Here is a 20,711-nt window from a genome sequence, read left to right as displayed (position 1 = left end):
CAAAGGAGAAGAGGTGACAAGAGTTTCTGAGACACATGCTCCTACGGTTGTGGTCAATGAGAAGAAAGCCGCTAGTGTCGTCCTCTGAGCATGTACCGGCTGTCAGCTCACAAGATCCTGATTGGACAGAGGAGAACGAACAGCTGTGTGAGACAGGGAGTGTGGCTGAGAAGCCCTGGGAAGTGACGCCCGCAGAGCCCGGTGCAGATGATGAAGGTTCCGACTTGTATGGTCTTAACCCATCCGGTCCTAGTTTGGACGAGAGTGCCCCTGTTAAAGAGGGGGGGAGCTATGGAGAAGAGTCACCTGTACTAAGCTCCCAGACTGAAGAACCCAAGCAAGGAACCCCCGAGGTTGTCAATAACGACAGAGGAAGGGTCGAATCATCTACTCGAGCGCCTGCTAGTGGCAAAGCAAAAAGAAAGAGGAAAAAGAAGACTAAGCCAAGTTCATCCGAGGCAATCTCTTCTGCAGCTGATGAGGATGAGAATAAAGATCGGAGTCTTTACGACCAGCCTTACCTCAAGGACTTGGGGCCAGAAAGACAAAGGGAGTGTGAAAGGATGTGGGCAGCTGTCCGTTCTTGGGAGGACATAGTGGAAGATGACGACCTCTCGCCTTTGGAATGGCAAGATTTAAGAGAGGGAGAATGTAAGGGGGTGAAGCACAAGAAGAACAATAAAAGGTTTACCTCCTCTGCTCCATGCCTGGAACCATATAGCTGCTAAGTAGGGTAGCCAGGGGGAAGACTTTTGGACCTGGACCGACTGCATCATGGGTTTGTGAGTAACAGTGGGGAAGAGGAAGTTATGCTGGACAGGAAGTAGTGCAGGCTGAGGGTGGGAAGACAGAGCACGCTCAGGGCAGAGCAGCTTGTGCAGGAGACAGTACAGGACGCAGCTGCACGCAGGGGAGGAGAGAGCTCTCCCAGCCTGAAAGATGACAGGAGGACGTGACATACAGACTGCTGCCTGTGAGTACGTGAACGCAGAGTCCCCTGTGATTAGAGGAAGACGTCCTAACCGTGCAGAGACTGAGACTCGCGCGCATAGTCACGGTGGCCGCGGTGACAGGTCAGAGTCCCTGATTCCGACAGAGAGACTAAGAATTGTTCCAGCAGAGCGACTGTGCATTGTTCTGGCGAAGAGACTGTTAGCTTGAAAGCAGAGATTCAGAGCAGGGGAGACCCAGTTTGTCCCCGTGTCCCCCTGCCTTCCACCTTAACCCTGGAGATCCTGGCTACCATCTAACAGAGACTACAAGTGCTGCTGCTGACGTCGCAGACATTGGAAAAGATGACCCTTCAAGCAAGATTCCTTCAAACTGATAAGTTTCATGAATACCCGTTAATTACTATTATCTGCCTTGACTTTTTGATAACTTTGCCTAAGTTTCATAAACTGTTATTTCATCATTCCTTTGCCAGTTTAACCCCAACTGTTTCCTCCCTGTGAGGAGGTTTAGATCCCTGTAAATAAAGCCCTTTAACTTTTGGTCTGTCTCTGTTCCGTGGTGACATACCCCGCACCTGCACATTATTACAGAGCACCGCTCAACGGTAGGATTGTGGCACCACCAGCTATTCCACCACCTCATCCAGGACTTTATCCACCCGGTAAAACAGCTCCTGGTGGATAGCCATGTAGGGAAAGGCTGTCTCAGCAACTGGTTGCTGAGCTACTCCATTAATTTCAAGCACCCTTTCTCGTGCCTAGGCCAGGCTGGGATCTTAGAGCTCAGCTGTCCCGAACTTACCAGGTGACACTTCCTGCTTGGGGATCAGTGGGGTCTCCTCGACCTCTCCTGCCAATACCTCTAGGGGGAGCCTATCGGGGTGACACTCTGTCTCTATGTTGGCGACCCCTACGGCAGATATCCCTGACTCGGGATCTTGGGTTCCGCACCCGGAATATCAGTTAACCCTGGTCACCCACAGGGACCAGAACAGGGGCAAGTCTCTTCCCAGCACAATCCCATACGGAAGAGTTTTTACCACTCCCACAACATGTCTTATTTCTCCACATGGGGTGGAAAATGTAATCTCCGCTGTTGGGTACTCTCGGAATTCCCCATGTATGCATACCATCCGGGGGCGGACACTGACAGCTTGGGGCCCCTGTACAAGAAATGTGTCTGGGCCCCCTTCATTTTATGGCGACAAAGCTACATATATATATAGCCACACACACATACATGTGTATATATATTACATAGTCTCCTTTATGATGTATATTGCTGTCCCTTACACAGTGCCCTCTCTTGTTATGTACAATACCATCCCTTACATATTGGATTATATAGAGCCCTATTTTTTATTACATACCGTCTTGTTAGCTGTATAATGCAATGATGGCTGATGGAGCATGGGAAAGCTTCCTTTCTAATGGAGGAGCTGATGGACTGATAGTCTGGTCACCGGCTCCTCGATCAGCAGTCATTTTATATTTAAAAAGAGAGGGGAATATGTAATAAAAGAGGACGCTGTGAATAACAAAATTAACAAGAATACACTATGTAAGACACAGCACTATACATAACAGCAGAGGAAGCTATGTAATAAGGGACAGCACCATTTATAACTAGAGAGGATGGTACGTAATAAGGGACGGTGTTATACATAATAAAAGAGGAAACTTTGTAGCTAAGTATACTATATGCTATGGGACTGTGTTATACATAAGTACGTACAATATATATGCTAAGGGACTGTGTTATACATAATAAGTACGTACACTATATACTAAGTGACTGTGTTAGACATAGTGAATACACTATATACTAAGGGACTGTGTTAGACATAATAAGTGAGTACACTACATACTAAGGGACTGTGTGAGACTTAATAAGCGATAATGTCTTCCTCCATCTCCCCCCTGTTCCTAAGGCCATTATAAGTCCCCCTTCCTCGCATCCCAATCCCCCACACCCCTCATTGTCCTCCTCTCCCCCACCCCATCATTGCCCTCTTCACCACCTCCATCATTTTCTTCTCCCCCACCACTCCCATCATTGCCCATTCCACCACCTGCATCATTTCCTTCTCCTCTACCACCCCCATTATTGCCCTTTCCACCACCACCATCATTGCATTCTCCCCCACCACCCCATCATCATTTCTTTTTCCCACACCACCCCTTCATTGCCCTTTCCACCACCTCCATCATTGCCTTCTCCCCTACCACCCCATCATTGCCCTCTCCATCAACCCCATCATTGCCTTCTTCCCATGAACCCCATCATTGCTTTCTTCCCATCACCCGCATCATTGCCTTCTTCCCATCACCCCCATCATTGCCTTCTCTTCATCACCCCCATCATTGCCTTCTCTCCATCACCCCCATCATTGCCGCCTTCTCTCCATCACTCCCATCATTGCCTTCTCCCCATCACCTCCAATATTGCCGCCTCCCCATCACCCCATCATTGCCTTCTCGCCATCACCCCCATCATGGTCTTCTCCCCATCACCACACTCATCACGGCCTTCTCCCCATCACGGCCTTCTCCCCATCACCCCATCATTGCCTTCCCCTCCACATACACACACACACACATACATACCACACACACATAAATACATACACACACATACATATATACAGTCACACACACACAAAGCACCTCTCACCTGTTCACAGCATCACCGGCGCCCGCGCTTCCTCGCTCTGGCACAGCGACCGCTGAATGATGATGTCATCCAGCGGCGCTGCTCTCTGTGTCAGAGACAGGAAGCTCTGGCGCCGGGTAAGAAGGACGGATCCTTGCAGCTCCGCTCCTGCTATTTTCTCTTGCAGGCAGCGGAGCTGCCGGGATCGCTTCCTGCCCGCCGCACATGAGGGCAATCTGGCCATGGGCCCCCCGGAGCCTCGGGCCAGATTGCCCTCATCAATAGCTGCCCTGCAGGGGCCCTCTGGAGCCATTGGGCCCCGATGCAGCCGCACTGGTTGAACCGGCAGTATGTCCGCCCATGATACCACCCCCACTTTCCGTCCATTGTGGTTGTCCCTGGCAACAAGGGACCCATGGACCAGAGTCACTAAGCTCCTCGAGTCCAAGAGAGCGTCCGTTTGGTACCTGTGGATGAGTACTTGGCACAGTTGTGGATTGCTGCCAGCAGTGCCTACAGTGGCGGTGTAGACTGGCTGGGCATACATAGACACTCGGCGAGTATACCTGCAGTCCATGGGTTCAGCTGTCACAGGGCAGTTGGCAGCCACCTGTCCGGGGCCCTGGCACCACCAACAATTCATAGCTGCAGCACAACTGAACCTTGGGGCCGACTTATGGGTCTGCTGTCACTCTCCCCTCTGTACAGGCTCAGACCTGATTGGCCCCAGTAAAGGGTCATGGACTTTTCCCAGGCTCCTGGGTTGGCAGGGCCCGACTTGTCAGACGTAGTGGAGTCGTATCACGTATAGATTCCTGAGTGGCCGTGTACTGCTCAACCAGTCCCAACACCTGGTCCAGAGTGCCCGAGGCACCTTGCTCCACCCAACGCTGTATGGCTGCTGACAGAGCTCTCACTAGCCGGTCAAGCGCCGCAACCTCCACAGTCTGGGCTGGAGTAATAGTCTCAGGTTGGAGCCAAATTTTCATAAGCTGCAATAAGTCATAAACCTGAGACTGGGTGGGCTGAGCCTACACAAAAGTCCGTGAAAACACCCGTTAGGCTCCTGTCTGAGGTCGAAGTAGGCCTTTAGCGCGTCACCCCTCAGGAACGGAGCCACCACTTCGGCCCACAGGAAGTTGGCAGGTTCTCCCACTCTGCGGTGCGCTCATATACGGTGAGGAAAGCTTCCACGTCGTCTTCCGGACTAAGTCAAAGCGAAGCGCACATTGTCTCAGGCCTTGCGACGTTCAGGGGTTGGCGCTGGAGGTGCCTCCCGCAGGGCTGCAGTTTGCTGTAGCAACAGGTTATTGGTCTGCTGCTGTAGTTGCTGCGTGAGAACCAACTGCCTCAGGATTTCCTCCATTTTTTTCCACAGGCCTGGGTTGCAGTGTGGCAGGCCCAATGACAGACACGTAGGGGTATGCCTCAATTCACACTCCGTGCATTCTCCAACCAAATGTAGTGCAGTGGTGTCCTCACTGTGCAGTGATGAGACAGTGACCCAGGAGAGTTAAAAGTAAACACAGGTTTATTGTCCAAAACTAACACACAAAACACAAGGCATCCTCTGGATCGCAGCCGGGAAACTAGACAGTCCGTAAATGTAGCCTGTTGCCGAAGGTGACTGCACCACCGTATAATGCTGCGGGGGGCCTGGAGTTCACTCTGCTTGGTGCTGCGTTCCCTCAGGCTGAGCATTTTTTGAACTGTCTGCTCTGCACCTTGCAAACTCCACACTGACACACCCAACCCTCTGCCACAGGGATTTTACCTTAAAAACCTGTGGCCGTAGGCCACATGGAAAACCTGGGCCAGGGGTGGAAATGGACCGCCCCGCTACCTTCCTGTAGTCTGTTTAAAAAATGAAAGCCCATGGCAGGTCTTCCTAAATCTGCCTTGGACAAATAGCTTGTCCAAGACCAACACACTTTTATTCTGCATTGCAACCACAGCTATGCCTGTGACTGCAATGTACTCCCGCGGTCTCAATATGCTTCTTTGAGCATCCTGGGGAACACATAGCGACCCTCGCATATGACCCCGGTCACTGCCTCACAGTGTGTATTGTGTGGCGGTATTATGTGTGTATTGTATGGCTGTATTATGTTTGTATTATGTGCGTATTGTGTTACGGTACTATTAATGTAGCCTGAGGCTGAATGAGTATATTGTGTGGCGGTATTATATGTGTATTATGAGCAGGTATTGTGTGAATACTGTGTGGCGGTATTATGTGTATTGTGTGGCAGTATTATTTATGTAGTGTGTGGCTGTATTATGTGTCTACTGTGTGGTAGTATTATGTGAGTATTGTGTGGCGGTATTGTATGGATGTATTATGAGTGTATTGTGAGGAGGTATTGTGTATATTGTCTGGTGACATTATGTGTATTGTGTGGTGGTATATATGTACTGTGTGGTAGCATATGTGTATTGTGTGGCGGTATTATATTCCCATTGTACACAAAAATCTAACTCAGGCTTTTATCTTTTTTATAAAAGATGACAAAACGTCCCATGATCCACAGTCTTTGTATATTCTCCACCTCTTGGATGTATGTACGTTGCCACCGCAGAAAGACATCATTACAATAACCTATAATTCCAACACTTCATCTGTTGTATGAGACTTCTCCTTTTTAACTGGAAATTAAAAAGCAGAAGTGCTGAGCGTTCGTTACTTGGGGTCAGGAGATGGATGACGGCACAAGCTCCAAGATCTCAGAGAAATAGGATGGAGCAGGGACGCTGGCAGACGATCCGATGAACGAGGAGCGCGGCGCCGGACGGTAAGATAATTATATACATCTTATAGAGTTGACGTATCCAGAGCATGAGGCGATCACAGCAGCTCCACGGAGATGAACTGGCAGTCATCTGCCTCCATTCTGCATGGTGTGTGATCACAGGGTCATGAAAGGGACCTGCACCTACCAGACAAATCTGTCACATCTCTTCAAATCTTTACACAATTGTGTTATGCTGTGGAATCAGGTAACAAATCAGCAGGTTACATAATAAAACATCAATCAATAAACTGGATAATTAGCATACAAACTATTACTACTAACTAATAATAACACCCATAGCGTGAGATTCTGTCTTCAGCCACCACTACAGGGAGCTCTCTGTATACAGAGATACATGATAAGATCCTGTCTGTAGCCACCACTAGGGGGAGCTCCCTGTATACAGAGATACATAAGATCCTGTCTGCAGTCACCACTAGGATGAGCTCACTGTATACAGAAATGCATGATAGGATTATGTCTGCAGTCACTACTAGGGGGAGCTCCCTATATACAGATATACATGATAAGATTCTGTCTGCAGTCACTACTAGGGGGAGCTCCCTGTATACAGAGATACATGATAAGATTCTGTCTGCAGTCACTACTAGGGGGAGCTCCCTGTATACAGAGATACATGATAAGATCCTGTCTGCAGCCACCACTAGGGGGAGCTCCCTGTATACAGAGATACATGATAAGATCCTGTCTGCAGACACCTTTAGGGGGAGCTACCTGTATAGAGTTTCATGATTTTTTAATCTAAGTTGCATAATGGACTGTTTTTTATGTGGACAGCCATAGAGCGGGTGGGAAGAAGTCCATCGTATCTCCACCGAGAGAGCAGGCACTGCCGTGTGCTGACAGGACCTGTGTGATGTCACAGTCATGTGATCAGTCACATTGGCGGAGGAGTCACATGGTCTGGGGCTTAAGTAGCAGGCCTCCAAAGGCAGGAGGGTGTCAGCAGTGGTGTAGCGTGGGGGGGGCCGGTCCACCCCAGGCGGCACGTGTGTGGGGGCGGCGCGGCAGCAATTCCTCTCCTCTGTGGGAGAAGCGCGGAGGCACAGTGCAGCAGCAGCAGCCAGCAGGACCTGTCTGTGTGTCTCCTCCGTGGGCATGGCAGCGCACTTCCGGCCCGGCGAACACCGCTGATGGCAGCTACCAACAGACTTGTCCTGGGTTGGGGGGGCCATCAATCAGGGCACCAGATCCACCCGCCCGCTTTTTGTTAAGAGAGCACAGGAGTGCCTGCCTGTGTACGCACATCCATTGTGTGCATGTCACATTGACGTCTATGTGGGTGTGTGGTGTGGCACTGCCCAGGTGCGGGATGGGCTCTCTGCTGACCCGAGCTGATGGGCACATCTGACTACAAGGAATGAATAGTCTTATGGAATGGCCACCAGGATTCTGGACTATGTGCCTGGGCAGGGACTGTAGATGTGTATGTGCCCACTGGGCACTGCCCAGAGATCTCTGCCCACCTGGTCCTGGGGTGTCACTGTAGATGTACATGCGCCCAGAGATCTCTGCCCACCTGGTGTCACTGTAGATGTATATGTGCCCACTGCCCAGAGATGTCTGCCCACCTGGTGTCACTGTAGATGTGCCCAGAGATGTCTGCCCACCTGGTGTCACTCTGTAGATGTGTATGTGCCCAGAGATGTCTGCCCACCTGATGTCACTGTAGATGTGTATGTGCCCAGAGATATCTGCCCACCTGGTGTCACTCTGTAGATGTGTATGTGCCCAGAGATGTCTGCCCACCTGGTGTCACTCTGTAGATGTGTATGTGCCCAGAGATGTCTGCCCACCTGATGTCACTGTAGATGTGTATGTGCCCAGAGATATCTGCCCACCTGGTGTCACTCTGTAGATGTGTATGTGCCCAGAGATGTCTGCCCACCTGGTGTCACTCTGTAGATGTGTATGTGCCCAGAGTTGTCTGCCCACCTGGTGTCACTGTAGATGTGTATGTGCCCAGAGATGTCAGCCCACCTGGTGTCACTCTGTAGATGTGTATGTGCCCAGAGATGTCTGCCCACCTGGTGTCACTCTGTAGATGTGTATGTGCCCAGAGATATCTGCCCACCTGATGTCACTGTAGATGTGTATGTGCCCAGAGATATCTGCCCACCTGGTGTCACTCTGTAGATGTGTATGTGCCCAGAGATGTCTGCCCACCTGATGTCACTGTAGATGTGTATGTGCCCAGAGATGTCTGCCCACCTGGTGTCACTGTAGATGTGTATGTGCCCAGAGATGTCTGCCCACCTGGTGTCACTCTGTAGATGTGTATGTGCCCAGCGATATCTGCCCACCTGGTGTCACTCTGTAGATGTGTATGTGCCCAGAGATATCTGCCCACCTGGTGTCACTCTGTAGATGTGTATGTGCCCAGAGATGTCTGCCCACCTGGTGTCACTCTGTAGATGTGTATGTGCCCAGAGATGTCTGCCCACCTGGTGTCACTCTGTAGATGTGTATGTGCCCAGAGATATCTGCCCACCTGGTGTCACTCTGTAGATGTGTATGTGCCCAGAGATGTCTGCCCACCTGGTGTCACTCTGTAGATGTGTATGTGCCCAGAGATGTCTGCCCACCTGATGTCACTCTGTAGATGTGTATGTGCCCAGAGATGTCTGCCCACGTGGTGTCACTGTAGATGTATATGTGCCCAGAGATGTCTGCCCACCTGATGTCACTCTGTAGATGTGTATGTGCCCAGAGATATCTGCCCACCTGGTGTCACTCTGTAGATGTGTATGTGCCCAGAGATGTCTGCCCACCTGGTGTCACTCTGTAGATGTGTATGTGCCCAGAGTTGTCTGCCCACCTGGTGTCACTGTAGATGTGTATGTGCCCAGAGATGTCAGCCCACCTGGTGTCACTCTGTAGATGTGTATGTGCCCAGAGATGTCTGCCCACCTGGTGTCACTCTGTAGATGTGTATGTGCCCAGAGATATCTGCCCACCTGATGTCACTGTAGATGTGTATGTGCCCAGAGATATCTGCCCACCTGGTGTCACTCTGTAGATGTGTATGTGCCCAGAGATGTCTGCCCACCTGATGTCACTGTAGATGTGTATGTGCCCAGAGATGTCTGCCCACCTGGTGTCACTGTAGATGTGTATGTGCCCAGAGATGTCTGCCCACCTGGTGTCACTCTGTAGATGTGTATGTGCCCAGAGATATCTGCCCACCTGGTGTCACTCTGTAGATGTGTATGTGCCCAGAGATATCTGCCCACCTGGTGTCACTCTGTAGATGTGTATGTGCCCAGAGATGTCTGCCCACCTGGTGTCACTCTGTAGATGTGTATGTGCCCAGAGATGTCTGCCCACCTGGTGTCACTCTGTAGATGTGTATGTGCCCAGAGATATCTGCCCACCTGGTGTCACTCTGTAGATGTGTATGTGCCCAGAGATGTCTGCCCACCTGGTGTCACTCTGTAGATGTGTATGTGCCCAGAGATGTCTGCCCACCTGATGTCACTCTGTAGATGTGTATGTGCCCAGAGATGTCTGCCCACGTGGTGTCACTGTAGATGTATATGTGCCCAGAGATGTCTGCCCACCTGATGTCACTCTGTAGATGTGTATGTGCCCAGAGATATCTGCCCACCTGATGTCACTCTGTAGATGTGTATGTGCCCAGAGATGTCTGCCCACCTGATGTCACTGTAGATGTGTATGTGCCCAGAGATATCTGCCCACCTGGTGTCACTCTGTAGATGTGTATGTGCCCAGAGATGTCTGCCCACCTGGTGTCACTCTGTAGATGTGTATGTGCCCAGAGATGTCTGCCCACCTGATGTCACTGTAGATGTGTATGTGCCCAGAGATATCTGCCCACCTGGTGTCACTCTGTAGATGTGTATGTGCCCAGAGATGTCTGCCCACCTGGTGTCACTCTGTAGATGTGTATGTGCCCAGAGTTGTCTGCCCACCTGGTGTCACTGTAGATGTGTATGTGCCCAGAGATGTCAGCCCACCTGGTGTCACTCTGTAGATGTGTATGTGCCCAGAGATGTCTGCCCACCTGGTGTCACTCTGTAGATGTGTATGTGCCCAGAGATATCTGCCCACCTGATGTCACTGTAGATGTGTATGTGCCCAGAGATATCTGCCCACCTGGTGTCACTCTGTAGATGTGTATGTGCCCAGAGATGTCTGCCCACCTGATGTCACTGTAGATGTGTATGTGCCCAGAGATGTCTGCCCACCTGGTGTCACTGTAGATGTGTATGTGCCCAGAGATGTCTGCCCACCTGGTGTCACTCTGTAGATGTGTATGTGCCCAGAGATATCTGCCCACCTGGTGTCACTCTGTAGATGTGTATGTGCCCAGAGATATCTGCCCACCTGGTGTCACTCTGTAGATGTGTATGTGCCCAGAGATGTCTGCCCACCTGGTGTCACTCTGTAGATGTGTATGTGCCCAGAGATGTCTGCCCACCTGGTGTCACTCTGTAGATGTGTATGTGCCCAGAGATATCTGCCCACCTGGTGTCACTCTGTAGATGTGTATGTGCCCAGAGATGTCTGCCCACCTGGTGTCACTCTGTAGATGTGTATGTGCCCAGAGATGTCTGCCCACCTGATGTCACTCTGTAGATGTGTATGTGCCCAGAGATGTCTGCCCACGTGGTGTCACTGTAGATGTATATGTGCCCAGAGATGTCTGCCCACCTGATGTCACTCTGTAGATGTGTATGTGCCCAGAGATATCTGCCCACCTGGTGTCACTCTGTAGATGTGTATGTGCCCAGAGATGTCTGCCCACCTGGTGTCACTCTGTAGATGTGTATGTGCCCAGAGTTGTCTGCCCACCTGGTGTCACTGTAGATGTGTATGTGCCCAGAGATGTCAGCCCACCTGGTGTCACTCTGTAGATGTGTATGTGCCCAGAGATGTCTGCCCACCTGGTGTCACTCTGTAGATGTGTATGTGCCCAGAGATATCTGCCCACCTGATGTCACTGTAGATGTGTATGTGCCCAGAGATATCTGCCCACCTGGTGTCACTCTGTAGATGTGTATGTGCCCAGAGATGTCTGCCCACCTGATGTCACTGTAGATGTGTATGTGCCCAGAGATGTCTGCCCACCTGGTGTCACTGTAGATGTGTATGTGCCCAGAGATGTCTGCCCACCTGGTGTCACTCTGTAGATGTGTATGTGCCCAGAGATATCTGCCCACCTGGTGTCACTCTGTAGATGTGTATGTGCCCAGAGATATCTGCCCACCTGGTGTCACTCTGTAGATGTGTATGTGCCCAGAGATGTCTGCCCACCTGGTGTCACTCTGTAGATGTGTATGTGCCCAGAGATGTCTGCCCACCTGGTGTCACTCTGTAGATGTGTATGTGCCCAGAGATATCTGCCCACCTGGTGTCACTCTGTAGATGTGTATGTGCCCAGAGATGTCTGCCCACCTGGTGTCACTCTGTAGATGTGTATGTGCCCAGAGATGTCTGCCCACCTGATGTCACTCTGTAGATGTGTATGTGCCCAGAGATGTCTGCCCACGTGGTGTCACTGTAGATGTATATGTGCCCAGAGATGTCTGCCCACCTGATGTCACTCTGTAGATGTGTATGTGCCCAGAGATATCTGCCCACCTGATGTCACTCTGTAGATGTGTATGTGCCCAGAGATGTCTGCCCACCTGGTGTCACTCTGTAGATGTGTATGTGCCCAGAGATGTCTGCCCACCTGGTGTCACTCTGTAGATGTGTATGTGCCCAGAGATGTCTGCCCACCTGGTGTCACTCTGTAGATGTGTATGTGCCCAGAGATGTCTGCCCACCTGATGTCACTCTGTAGATGTGTATGTGCCCAGAGATGTCTGCCCACCTGGTGTCACTCTGTAGATGTGTATGTGCCCAGAGATGTCTGCCCACCTGGTGTCACTCTGTAGATGTGTATGTGCCCAGAGATATCTGCCCACCTGGTGTCACTCTGTAGATGTGTATGTGCCCAGAGATGTCTGCCCACCTGGTGTCACTCTGTAGATGTGTATGTGCCCAGAGATGTCTGCCCACCTGATGTCACTCTGTAGATGTGTATGTGCCCAGAGATGTCTGCCCACGTGGTGTCACTGTAGATGTATATGTGCCCAGAGATGTCTGCCCACCTGATGTCACTCTGTAGATGTGTATGTGCCCAGAGATGTCTGCCCACCTGGTGTCACTGTAGATGTGTATGTGCCCAGAGATGTCTGCCCACCTGGTGTCACTCTGTAGATGTGTATGTGCCCAGAGATATCTGCTCACCTGATGTCACTCTGTAGATGTGTATGTGCCCAGAGATATCTGCCCACCTGATGTCACTCTGTAGATGTGTATGTGCCCAGAGATGTCTGCCCACCTGGTGTCACTGTAGATGTGTATGTGCCCAGAGATGTCTGCCCACCTGATGTCACTCTGTAGATGTGTATGTGCCCAGAGATGTCTGCCCACCTGATGTCACTCTGTAGATGTGTATGTGCCCAGAGATGTCTGCCCACCTGGTGTCACTGTAGATGTGTATGTGCCCAGAGATGTCTGCCCACCTGGTGTCACTCTGTAGATGTGTATGTGCCCAGAGATGTCTGCCCACCTGATGTCACTCTGTAGATGTGTATGTGCCCAGAGATGTCTGCCCACCTGATGTCACTCTGTAGATGTGTATGTGCCCAGAGATGTCTGCCCACCTGATGTCACTCTGTAGATGTGTATGTGCCCAGAGATGTCTGCCCATGTGGTGTCACTGTGTGCAGCAGGTGTATATCGTGTTCACTAACTGACTGATGGTTTCAATTGTCACTATATTTATCTGACATGACATCTTGACTCCTTTGCACTATTATGATGTGGCTGCGTTCCACGCTAGAGTGTGTCATTTCATATGTCTTTAGTGCTGGTATAATCCTATAACTGTTTGAATAGGGGGATAACAACCTTCTTATCCCATTAAATCCGGAGTATCAACGACTAAAGGGGCGGCAAATTTTTCGACCGCCCCGGGCGCCACAAACAGTTGCTACGCCACTGGGTGTCAGAGGCTGGAGAGGAACACTCCAGAGAACTGATTTGTATCTGTTTATCCCTGAACCATGAGTCTTGCTAACCCGGAGTGGGCTGATTCCCACTAATGCATGGACTGTATGTAGTGCTACCATTTTGTTTTGCACAGAGGGCCGCTTTTATTTTGTGCCTAAACATGGTTGATGCCACATCTGATAAACCAAGTGCATCCTTTAGCCGCATTGTTCCTGTGACTACCTTGTGGTCAGCCGAGTGAGCCGATCTACCATGCTGTATTCAGGGAGCGTCTGTCACACCAGTACGTTACCTGCAGGTCCCCTACTTGCTCCGGACCATATATCCTTTTTGCATGGTCTTTCTTTGTACGTGGTCTCCACTCTACAGTCTCTGTAGTTCAGCGCGGACCCCACATTCGCTCTGCGGTTGAGCTGCACCTGATCTGTTTCACTTCCTATTTCACATAAATGGATAAAGATATTACTGGAAAGAGGAACATATAGAAAAAAGAACTAAACGTCAGATGATGCAAGGAGGGGGCAGCAGGATGAATCATTCATTAACACAGGAAGGACTACAAGTCCCAGCATAGCATCTGTGGCAGTAGGTGACTTGCAGATGATGGCGGTCAGTTCTGTAATGTAGATAGTAGTGCGCAGTTTTGCTGATATTAGGCTAGTTTCACAATAGCGTTTTTTTGCGCAGCGCACCGTGCGCATAAAAAATGCAAAGAAAAACGCAAAACAAACGCGCGTTTTTTTAGCGTCATGCATACGCTGATGCGTCAAAAAAATGCAGCGTTGCTTGCGTTTTACATTCGTTTTTGCATGCGTTTGCGTTTTTATGTGCATGCATTTTTAGGTGTGACATTTTTTCCATTGTCTAGACCACATTCCAGACTTGTTTACCTCAAAAGCGCAGGCGCAAAAAACGCAAGCGTGCACAAGATCATGCGCACGCATGCGTTCCCATAGACTTCAATGTGTTGTTTTTGCGCATTCCATGCGCAAGCATGAGCATGCTTTTTTTTGCCGAGACAGGGCGGACCAAAAAAAAAAGCAACATGTTTCGCCTGGCGCGCCTGGCGCGAAAGACAAAAAAACGCATGCGCACGAAAACGCAAGTGTGCGCAAGACCATGCGCACGTCATGTTACACATAGGTGCGCAGTGCGCATGATGCGCTGCGCACAAAAGTGCTAATGCGAAACCAGCCTTATATGGCAGCCTGTTAACCCTTCCTTTGCCTATATCGCTAACCCAGATATGGCGGTAATGTGATGTTCTTCTGCACACTGTTGCGCTCTGAGGCTGCACTATGTGGATGTCTCCAGGTTGGGGCCCGTGTAATCTGTAGTATAGCCATCACGTATTACTTTGCGCTCAGTCCTCTCCATCCTATTTCTCCGCAGACTATCGCAGTGGCCGCCATGTTGTCGGAGTCGTTCCTCTGCACAGCGATCTACAGAGAGCTGCTGGAAACCAAGGAGCAGGAGGACGGAAGGGAGGAGAAGCCACCGGCGCAGTGTGCGGGGGGCACGGCCTCTGACTGCAGGGATCATGGACTGGATCCGTCACATCCCGTTGAGCCCCCCGTGGCACCCTCTCAAGCGCTGTGTATCCCGAGGCGCCAGGCGGTGAGCGACATCTCCCTGGATCTCTACACATCGTGGTCCAGTCCGTACGGCAGCATCTACAAGAACTACCCGGACCTGCACATCGCCGGCGATCACATCCTCCACAAGGTGGACTCCGGATGCATCCTGGACGCGGACTGCGAGGACGGCCCGGTGCTGCTCTCAGCGGACATTGACAGCAGCAGTCCTCCGAATGAGAATCCTGAGGGGCTCCTGGGAAGAGAGGGCCCCCCCAGTATAGATAGCCAAATCTTGCCCTCCGCTCCCTTCTCTAACTCTGTTCTGAACGGTTTCATAGAGAAGAAGATGCAGGAGCTTTATAAGCAATGCTGCGAGGAGACCGTGACCACCAGCACCTCCCCGCACCCCCTCATGTGGTCCGCCATCTTGCACAACATGCACCAGATCAGCCTGCACATATCGCAGGAGCACAATTTGGACCACGCCAAGGGCAAGGGCGCCGTGCTGCAGTGTCCGTGCTGCGCCACCAGCGGGGGGAGCTCCGAATTCATCACTCCAGTGCTCCACATCTCTGGCCAAGACAGCAAGACCAAACCGCCGGCGCTGTCCACCAACTCGGCCTGTAGCAAGATCTGCCGGCTGCACAGCAAAAAGTGATGCTACGCCAAGCTAGAGCTGATCTGCGCGATAGAAGAATAACAATCTGCAGCCCCTATTCTGCTGTTACAGCCTGTCTTATCCTCCAGTCACCTCAAGAGCTGCAGTCACTATTCTGCTGCTACAGCCTGTCTTATCCTCCAGTCACCTCCAGGGCTGCAGTCCCTATTCTGCTGTTACATCCTGTCTTATCCTTCAGTCACCTCCAGAGCTGCAGTCCCTATTCTGCTGTTACATCCTGTCTTATCCTCCAGTCATCTCCAGAGCTGCACTCACTATTCTGCTCTTACATCCTGTCTTATCCTCCAGTCACCTCCAGAGCTGCACTCACTATTCTGCTCTTACATAATGTCTTATTCCCCTGTCACCTCCAGAGCTGCAGTCACCATTCTGCTGTTTCATTGTGTCTTATCCTCCAGTCATCTCCAGAGCTGCAGTCACTATTCTACTGTTACATCATGTCTTATCCTCCAGTCACCTCCAGAGCTGCAGTCCCTATTCTGCTGTTACATCCTGTCTTATCCTCCAGTCACCTCCAGAGCTGCAGTCCCTATTCGGCTGTTACATGCTATCTTATCCTCCACTCACCTCCAGAGCTGCAGTCCCTATTCTGCTGTTACATGCTATCTTATCCTCCAGTCACCTCCAGAGCTGCAGTCCCTATTCTGCTGTTACATCCTGTCTTATCCTCCAGTCATCTCCAGAGCTGCACTCACTATTCTGCTCTTACATCCTGTCTTATCCTCCAGTCACCTCCAGAGCTGCACTCACTATTCTGCTCTTACATAATGTCTTATTCCCCTGTCACCTCCAGAGCTGCAGTCCCTATTCAGCTGTTACATGCTGTCTTATCCTCCACTCACCTCCAGAGCTGCAGTCCCTATTCAGGTGTTACATGCTGTCTTATCCTCCACTCACCTCCAGAGCTGCAGTCCCTATTCTGCTGTTACATCCTGTCTTATCCTCCACTCACCTCCAGAGCTGCAGTCACCATTCTGCTGTTACATTGTGTCTTATCCTCCAATCACCTCCAGAGCTGCAGTCACTATTCTGCTGTTACATCGTGTCTTAATATACGATGATTGTAAGATCGACTTCTGATGAAATAAATTGTAAAGATTACTGAGTCCACCGGGATGATGAACTGCAGATGATTCAGGAGGCTCCGGATATATAAAACTTCCTCCAGGTAGCCCAGATTACGGCCCTGATTCATCGAAGCAAATTCTCCTTATAAGTTTCACAAAAGCCTCAGAAACAAAGATTGTGAGTATGTGAGAAAAGCAGCACAGCAGATGTATAGATCTGTGAGAAAAATCTGTAAAAAAAAAAGGATTTGAAAGTTAATAAAAGTATCTGCTGCGAGAACCCATCACAACCAACTGCACTTTATCAGTGTGAAGATAGAAACCAACACATAGGACATATGGAGGTCACCAATATGCAGGACACTGGATAAGAAATATATATGTACAGAAAGAAGAGGGACAGTGTTTATTTCTTATCCAGAAAACGCTGACATTGATGAAATCAAAGTTAATATAACAGTTATATAATGAAAAGTGCCTTATAAGTAAACAGCCTGTTTTATCGTTCTCATCTGCGGTATAGGACGTCCCCATATTCTTTGCCAAGGACAAAAAATCTATTAACTAGACACTGGGCTAGTATACTGTAAATGAGGAGTTTCCTCTTCATTGGTGGTGCAGCGTGTTAGTAGCAGTGTGATAACTAATACAAATGTACCTTAGAGAGAGTCATGTCTGAAGATCGGATATTAACGAATGCTGTGGAATGGATAGCTGTAACCGAAAAAAGAGGCAGCTACAGGCTGGTGGTGAAACGGCAAGATCCGGAAGGATGGGAGAAGCCACGGGTGTAGAGCCAGGACGTACACAGCATTCTTTAAAAAATACAATTTTAGGATAGGATTAAAAACAAAAAAATAAGAAATATAGTGGTTAAAAAATGGGATATGAAAAAGGTAGCAAGAGAATTAAGGAATTTGATATAAAAGAGATAATTTATATATACTGTAGGTAAAAGCCTATTGGTTAAAAGAAATATGCTGGAACTCTTAAAAAGTGTTATAATTCCATCGGGTAACCCTTTTCCATGAATTGTTTTTTTCAGAAACTGAGCCTCCTCCACAATAGTCTGTTACACAGCTGCAATTTTGCCAAATTCGGGTGAATTGTCTTTTTGTTATATTCAGTAGCCATGATGGAAGGTGACAGCTTGTGGTTGGTATGCAACTGTTAGGCCTGGATCACCCATGCGAGAAACTCGGCCGAGTCTCGTATGTTCATACCCGACAATCGGGAGCGGAGCGTGTGGCCCCAGGTATTGCCAGGTATTAACATACCAGACTTGGCCGAGTTTCTCGCATGGGTGATCCCGGCACTCGGGAGCGGAGCATGCGGCCCCAGGTATTGCCGGGTATTAACATACGAGACTTGGCCGAGTTTCTCGAATGGGTGATCCCAGCACACGGGAGGGGAGCGTGCGGCCCCAGGTATTGCCGGGTATTAACATACGAGACTTGGCTGAGTTTCTCACATGGGTGATCCCGGCACTCGGGAGCAGAGCGTGCGGTCCCAGGTATTGCCGGGTATTAACATACGAGACTTGGCCGAGTCTCGTATGCTCATACCTGGCACTCGGGAGCGGAGCGTGCGGCCCCAGGTATTGCCGGGTATTAACATACGAGACTTGGCCGAGTCTCGTATGTTCATACCCGGCACTCGGGAGCGGAGCGTGCGGCCCCAGGTATTGCCGGCTATTAACATTCGAGACGGCCCAGTTTCGTATGTTCATACCCGGCACTCGGGAGCGGAGCGTGCGGCCCCAGGTATTGCCGGGTATTAGCATACGAGACTTGGCCCAGTTTCGTATGTTCATACCTGGCACTCGGGAGCGGAGCGTGCGGCCCCAGGTATTTCCGGGTATTAAAATACGAGACTTGGCCGAGTTTCGTATGTTCATACCTGGCACTCGGGAGCTGAGCATGCGGCCCCAGGTATTGCCAGGTATTAGCATACGAGACTTGGCCCAGTTTCGTATGTTCATACCTGGCACTCGGGAGCGGAGCATGCGGCCCCAGGTATTGCCGGGTATTAACATATGAGACTTGGCCGAGTTTCGTATGTTCATACCCGGCACTCGGGAGCGGAGCGTGCGGCCCCAGGTATTGCCGGGTATTAGCATACGAGACTTGGCCCAGTTTCGTATGTTCATACCTGGCACTCGGGAGCGGAGCGTGCGGCCCCAGGTATTTCCGGGTATTAAAATACGAGACTTGGCCGAGTTTCGTATGTTCATACCTGGCACTCGGGAGCGGAGCATGCGGCCCCAGGTATTGCCAGGTATTAGCATACGAGACTTGGCCCAGTTTCGTATGTTCATACCTGGCACTCGGGAGCGGAGCATGCGGCCCCAGGTATTGCCGGGTATTAACATATGAGACTTGGCCGAGTTTCGTATGTTCATACCCGGCACTCGGGAGCGGAGCGTGCGGCCCCAGGTATTGCCGGGTATTAAAATACGAGACTTGGCCGAGTTTCGTATGTTCATACCTGGCACTCGGGAGCGGAGCATGCGGCCCCAGGTATTGCCGGGTATTAACATATGAGACTTGGCCCAGTTTCGTATGTTCATACCTGGCACTCGGGAGTGGAGCGTGCGGCCCCAGTTATTGCCGGGTATTAAAATACGAGACTTGGCCGAGTTTCATATGTTCATACCCGGCACTCGGGAGCGGAGCGTGCGGCCCCAGGTATTGCTGGTTATTAACATACGAAACTTGGCCGAGTTTCTCGCATGGGTGATCCCGGCATTAGAGTTGACATCTTTTCGGAAACTTTTAGAAACGCATTGGTTCTGATCCACTAGTTTTGTGAGATCAAGAAAGTTTATGTGTGTTGAGCTTGGTAGGAGGAGTAAACACTAGCCCAGTGTCTAGGTAATATATTTTTTGTCCTTGTCAAATAATATAGGGACATTGTATACCGCAGCTGAGTAGCCATGTGTGCATCAACCTCACGGCTACTCATTCTTTAAGCTCCAGGCGAAGGAGTAACTGCACCAAATCCACCACATCCTCTTTCTATGAAAACTGCCCACATGTGCGCACTATGGACACCTGTGGTAAAGAAAGATTATTTTTACATAAATCTGTGCTTACCTTAAAGTACAAAATTTGCATTAAGTTTCAGTTTGAAATCTCCAATTTTACACTTTTATCTGCAGTCTGTAACATGCTCCTTATTTCATCATGTTCTCTTCTGTGACTGTTCCTCCCAGTATTACATGTTGCATGTGGGGTCTGTGTGTATCCATGATGCTGCAGTCTTCAATTATTGTCAAAATTCTTAATTCACAGGTAAAATCTGCTTTCAGTGAATACAGATGGTCCATTACTGGTAGATGACAGTTGGTGCTTATAACAGTCTATGGAGAACTGTAACTGCTGGTTTAGGAGAACTTGCAGCAGAATGTCCGTGTCTGTCTCTAGCGCTTCTTATGAACATTATTTGACATCTATCTCAGTAACGTGAAGCTCTGACTTGCCTGAATACAGATTTTACCCATGAATTGAGAGTGAATGATCGGTCCAGGAGGGGAAAGAATCATATGTCCCTGATAAAATACATTACAAAGTTTCTTATTTTCATGTGAACTATCGATACATGAAATAAAAATTAAAATGATTGTTACTTTTTAATTTGTGAATCCTGGATTTTATCATGCAGATTCCTCAGCATATGTATTTATTACATATGTGTAATCAAATAAAAGCAACGCACAAAGATACAGATACGTAGAGAAACTCATAGACACATAGTAATGAAGATCTCGCTGGATTGAACCGTGTGCACTGGTAAATCCCCTGTCCTTCTGTCTTCTGTGCACTGAGTTGGACAGTGAAGATTTTGGCGCTGTTTATTCTTACTCTACAGCAGAGACACTGGATCTGTCACTTCTGGTCAGTGCAGATCACACTCCACATGTCACATCACAGTCCGGTCAGAC

The 20,711-nt window shown here is 49.8% G+C and overlaps 1 protein-coding gene across 1 annotated transcript; it reads left to right on the top strand.

Annotated features, from left to right (window-relative positions):
• The first annotated feature begins 777 nt into the window (after window positions 1-777).
• On the top strand, window positions 778-20,403 carry LOC141101084 (TLR adapter interacting with SLC15A4 on the lysosome-like). Its single transcript, XM_073589918.1, has 2 exons — window positions 778-6,398; window positions 14,838-20,403. Exon 2 carries the CDS (start codon window positions 14,856-14,858, stop codon window positions 15,678-15,680), a length of 825 nt encoding a protein of 274 aa, XP_073446019.1. The 5' UTR covers window positions 778-6,398; window positions 14,838-14,855; the 3' UTR covers window positions 15,681-20,403.
• Window positions 20,404-20,711: the final 308 nt, after the last annotated feature.

Source organism: Dendrobates tinctorius, unplaced genomic scaffold (genome assembly GCF_039654945.1).
Source record: "Dendrobates tinctorius isolate UK_male_01 unplaced genomic scaffold, ASM3965494v1 ptg000114l, whole genome shotgun sequence".
NCBI classification, from domain to species: domain Eukaryota; kingdom Metazoa; phylum Chordata; class Amphibia; order Anura; family Dendrobatidae; genus Dendrobates; species Dendrobates tinctorius.
Note: the sequence above shows the minus strand (reverse complement) of the source record. Positions and strands in the feature narration are given on the sequence as shown.

What these genes read in the sequence shown, in the direction of transcription:
- LOC141101084 (XM_073589918.1), top strand. Translation starts at nt 14,856, where the DNA reads ATGTTGTCGGAGTCGTTCCTCTGCACAGCGATCTACAGAGAGCTGCTG.